The 4,769-nt window shown below is 53.8% G+C and overlaps 1 protein-coding gene across 1 annotated transcript in view; it reads right to left on the reverse strand.

The window, feature by feature from the left end:
• Positions 1 to 2,064, reverse strand: part of ACTL6B (actin like 6B) — a 12,194-nt gene extending 10,130 nt beyond the window's left edge. Inside the window, exons 1-4 of the mRNA XM_034988177.1 lie at positions 2,040 to 2,064; positions 1,496 to 1,572; positions 1,126 to 1,291; positions 746 to 846 (exon numbers count right to left, since the gene is read on the reverse strand). Of these exons, the coding sequence (XP_034844068.1) occupies positions 746 to 846; positions 1,126 to 1,291; positions 1,496 to 1,572; positions 2,040 to 2,064 (369 nt within the window). The remainder of the gene's footprint in view (positions 1 to 745; positions 847 to 1,125; positions 1,292 to 1,495; positions 1,573 to 2,039) is intronic.
• Between the last annotated feature and the right edge of the window lie 2,705 nt (positions 2,065 to 4,769).

Genomic DNA, 4,769 nt, shown 5'->3' on the forward strand with positions numbered 1-4,769 from the left:
TTCTTTCTTTCTTTCTTTCTTTCTTTCTTTCTTTCTTTCTTTCTTTCAGAGAGTGTACATGCACGAGGCAGGGGAGGAGCATAGGGTAAGGGAGAGAGAGAATCCCAAGCAGGCTCCAGCTCAGCATGAAGCCCCAGGTGGGGCTCCATCTCATGACCCTGAGATCATGACCTCAGCTGAAATCAAGAGTCCCAACATTCTACCGATGGAGCCACCCAGGTGCCCCTCAATGTTTATTTTCTACGGTGGGAAATCAATGCCTAAACCCATAAAATCCATAAGTAGCATTTTGAGTGTGATATTTAGAGATATGGAAGAACATGACAAAACTTATCTAAAAGAAAAGCAGTTTCCTCTGGAAAAGAGGAATGGAAGGAAGAGGATATGAATGCAGTTTTTTTCTTAACATACTTTATAAAGCAAATTGGTTATGTGCCTATATAACATTGACAAAAATTTTAAGTTAAGAGGTCCAAAAAGGACTTTGGCGCGGGGGGGGGGGGGGGACAGCAGTGGGTAAGCCTGAATGGGCAAAAGATATGAATGGATAAAACAGGAGGAGGGAGAGGGATAGAGACTAAAACCAGGGAGGAAAAAAAAAGTGCTTGAAGATGGTGGAGTTGGAAGAAAAGTCTGAAAAGTTAAGTGGAGTGATGGATGGCAGATGCTTTCGGGGGAGAAGTGAATGGCAGAAAGGAGGTAGGGAGCCCCTGGGGCAGGACTAGGGTTTGGGTGAGGCACTTACCGGGGCCTCGGACATGAGCACTGGGTGCAGGTTGGGCTCGGACTTGACGTGTTTACTGTAGGTGTGATCCAGGATGGCACGGAAGCATTCCCAGTCCTCAACTGGGGCCAGGAGACCAGCATGGAGAGATGAAGGTGGGCCGGCAGGGGTCCAGGGACAGGAAGCAAAGCAAGGAGGGAGGCCAAGTCCGGGTGAGGGGAAGTGAGATCAGTTCCAGCAGAAATCCCCCCTTCCTAGGTATCTGTCGGGACCCTGGGCTGGGAACCAGGCAGCTGTGGGCAGCTGCAAGGTAGACTCCGTGGGTGTGGGGTGATGTGTCCCGGGTTGTGGTGTGTGGGCTCCGGGTCTGTGGCGGGAGACGGTGGGTGGGGGCTCCTTACTCATGCCATTCTTGAGGGGCGACATGACCTCTGCTCCATCCCGAGGCACATGCAGGGCGTTGGTGTCGATGTGGAAGATCTTCCCTTTCTTCTCTTTCTCCCCCTCCAACTCCAGCCCGCCCCCCTCCTCCGCGGCCAGCAGCCCCACCGTGGTGGGGAAGTCAGCCTGGAGGGGGGCATGGGCAGGAAGAGGGATCAACCTCCTGCCCCTGTCCAGGCCCATAGCAAGGCCCTCAGCCCGCCCCTGGGTTTACTCCCACATTCCCGCTCTGCAGAGCTGCTCTCTGTGTTGTGAGAACCCTGGGTCACTGGGAAGCCTTGAGAGGAGTCCAGAGCCCCTAGGACTTGGGGTCAGGGCTGGAAGGCTCACCTTGGGGCAGTCCTCCCCAGCGTACCCAGCGCGGACAGAGAAGGAGCCAATGTCAAAGACCAGCGCCCCCACCTCATCTGTGCGGGGAGACAGGTGTGTGAGGGGACTTCTCCCAAACTCTCTCCCCCTGGATAGCTCCAAGAGGAGGTCAGGGCAGAGCCACAGTCTCGCCACCTTCAACGCTTGCCGGGGCAGGTGGGAGCTCGGCCTGGAGTCCGGGGTCCTGGGAGTGGGGATCAAGACTCCAGCGTCCCTTCTTGCCCGGTGGCCTTATTCAGGCCACTCTCCTTGCCGGGAAAGAAGGGGCCGGTGGGGGGTGGGGGCGGGAGGAGGTGAGTTGGATGGTGGAGAGTGAGCCCAGGGCGCGCAAGCGACCGACCGACCTGGGAGGACCAAGGTAGGAGTGGCGCAGGACCCAAACCCGTTCGAGCGCCGGGGTGACAGGCCCTGGGGTGCCCAGAGCTTAGGTCGCGCGGGTTCGGGGTGCAGGGCTGCCGGTGAGGCCTCTACAGGCTGGGGAGCCTGAAGCCCGAGGCTAGCTCACCTCCGCCGTAGACGCCCCCGCTCATAATGCCCTCTCAGCGCTGCTCACGGCCCGTGGGCGGCGGCGGGATCAGCACCGAGACGGCCGGACAGCTCCGGGGATCCCGAGCGGGGCGGGGCGCGCGGTGGCCAATCAGGAGGCCGGATCCCCCGCCCCCAATGGCGCCGCCGATTGGCTGCAAGGCTAGACAATAACCCGACCGGGGGCTGCTGCTTTAAAGGGGCAGACACCGCCACTTTAAGATTTGGGGGAGGATAGCAAGGACTTTGAGACTGACCCTCAGGGATAGCCAGGTAGAGAGCAGGCATACAAAAGAGATGGAAACCTTGTCCATCTGGAGACCAGGACGCCGCAGGATGACTGATGGGGCCCCTGCTCCCTTACTTTTTAAAATGGGGTCAAGGAGAGGGCACCATAGTCCTGGAGAGTTGTCCATGCTCAGGCTCCTGAGCGAGGTTCTGCCATACTGAAGCCTGAATGAAATCACCGGGCGAAGGAGGGAAAGGAAGAAGGGAAGAAGAAGTACAGGAGGGGGTGTGTCTCCATCTTCTCCCCGTTTCTTTCCACCCTTGTCTTTCTTTTTTTTTTTTTTTTTTTAAGATTTTATTTATTTATTTGACGGAGAGAAAGACAGCGAGAGAGGGAACATAAGCAGGGGGAGTGGTAGGGGGAGAAGCAGGCTCTCCGCCGAGCAGGGAGCCCGACGCAGGGCTCCATCCCAGGACACTGGGATCATAACCTGAGCCGAAGGCAGCCCCTTAACGACTGAGCCACCCAGGCGCCCAACCACCCTTGTCTTTCTAATGGCCCCTCTTTTCCTCTCCCATCCCCGGTGCGTGGGTCCTATACATACACGTGTACCCGTGCTCAGCTAACCCATCTTTAGCTTCCTTTCCTCATTATTTCTCCCCAGCTCTTTTCCTGGCCTGCCACCACCTCCACAGCAGTTTTAATAGCAAAGGGGAAGAAGCATCTCTGACAGCCTGGCTTAGCTGAGAGACTCTTATGTGAGCATGTGTGTAGATGTGTGCCTGTATGTATGGGCTTATGCGTGTCAGGATATGTGTGTGTGCATGTGTGTGTATGTGTGTGTGCATGTGTGTGTGTATGCATATGAATATGTTTGTTTTGAGGGCACTCCCACCTACTTGCTGAGGGTGGGGGGAGCATTAAGACCATGGATGGTGGGTTTCAGCCCCCCCCCCCAAAAAAGACCATGGATGGCACAGGAAGAGGGTACCTTGCAACAGCCAATGCTCCAGTAGTGTGCTCACTAGATGCCCACTCTGGAAGAGACTTCACCTGTCCCCACCCAAAGGACGGATGGTTTAAGGTGGCTCATTGATTACCCATTGGCACCATTGGCATTTCACATGCCCAAGGTTGGTTGGGAGTCCAGGCCTAGCACCTCAGACTGGAGGCCTCCAGGCTTAAGTGGGAGAGGTGAGCTGTAGGGGAAAGAGCTGACTCTATTGGGAAACTGAAATATTCCTGAGTGCCTTAGTCATTGGCCTCTATAAATGAGACCTGGGTGACTGGATGAGCCCCTTGACCTCTTGGCACCTGCATTTCTTTATCTTACATAATTATTATTGTTATCGTTATTATTGCTGAGGTGAGGCTTACAGGGACACTGGAGTGGAAAGTGATTCTATTCGTGGCCTGCACCTTTCCTTTTGTTGACATTTAATGACACAACTTCACTTCTCCATCGCCCATCCCTTTACTCAGTCAGGGTCTCAGATTCAGAGACTGCCCCAAGTCAGGAGAAACCTTACTGATCATGGATCCGGCCCCTGGATTTCACAGGGGTTTCCCGAGACGGAGGCAGGGCCCTGTCTTGGGTCACACAGTCGACTGGGGCAGAGCCAGGACTAGAACTCAAATCTCTCATCAACCAGTTGAGAGATGACCTTATTTCATAATACTTCTGTGTCCCGGTCCAAGCTTCACTGTCCCTAGCTGAAGGATAGCTGGGAGTGAAGACTCAATCTGATGCCAGAGCTGGGCACGCAGGACTGTTCAGTAAACACTGGTCCTAAGAATGTTCCTGGGAGTTTTTGAGGCTTTACTACTATTATTCATAAGTTAGAAATCTGTAGTATTGGGGCGCCTGGGTGGCTCAGATGGTTAAGCGTCTGCCTTCGGCTCAGGTCATGATCCCGGGGTCCTGGGATCGAGCCCCGTGTCGGGCTCCCTGCTCAGTGGGGAGCCTGCCTCTCCCTCTGCCTCTGCCTGCCGCTCCCCCTGCTTGTGCTCTCTGTCTCTCTGTCAAATAAATAAATAAAATCTTTAAAAAAAAAAAAAAAGAAATCTGTAGTATTGTAATGAGAACTGAATTTCCCTCTAATGGTTGGTGGAAAAACTATAGCTGGCTGACTACATGACTGGACTTGATTTACCTACCAGTCAACTGTAGCCAATGTTCATGTGTCATTGTACTGTATTACGATTCTATTGTATTATGTAAGTGGATATGATAAAATGTTATTAATATATTTCACTACCCATTCATTGATTCAGCAAATATCTTTGTGCAAGGCATGGGAATACCGAGATGCATAAGCTCTATCCCTGCTCTCAAGGGGTTTTGGTGCAGTGGGGAGCTCAGACATGCATGAAAGTGGGGGGGTAGTGGGGCCCCGGAGGAGGGAGGGGCTACCTGTTTCTGAGAGTCCAGGGAGGCTTCTGGAAGCGAAGTTCGAGCTGAATTGTGAAGGATGAATAGGG

The sequence above is a fragment of the Mirounga leonina genome, unplaced genomic scaffold (genome assembly GCF_011800145.1).
Source record: "Mirounga leonina isolate KUSES-001 unplaced genomic scaffold, KU_Mleo_1.0 Mir_454, whole genome shotgun sequence".
In the NCBI taxonomy this organism is placed as follows: domain Eukaryota; kingdom Metazoa; phylum Chordata; class Mammalia; order Carnivora; family Phocidae; genus Mirounga; species Mirounga leonina.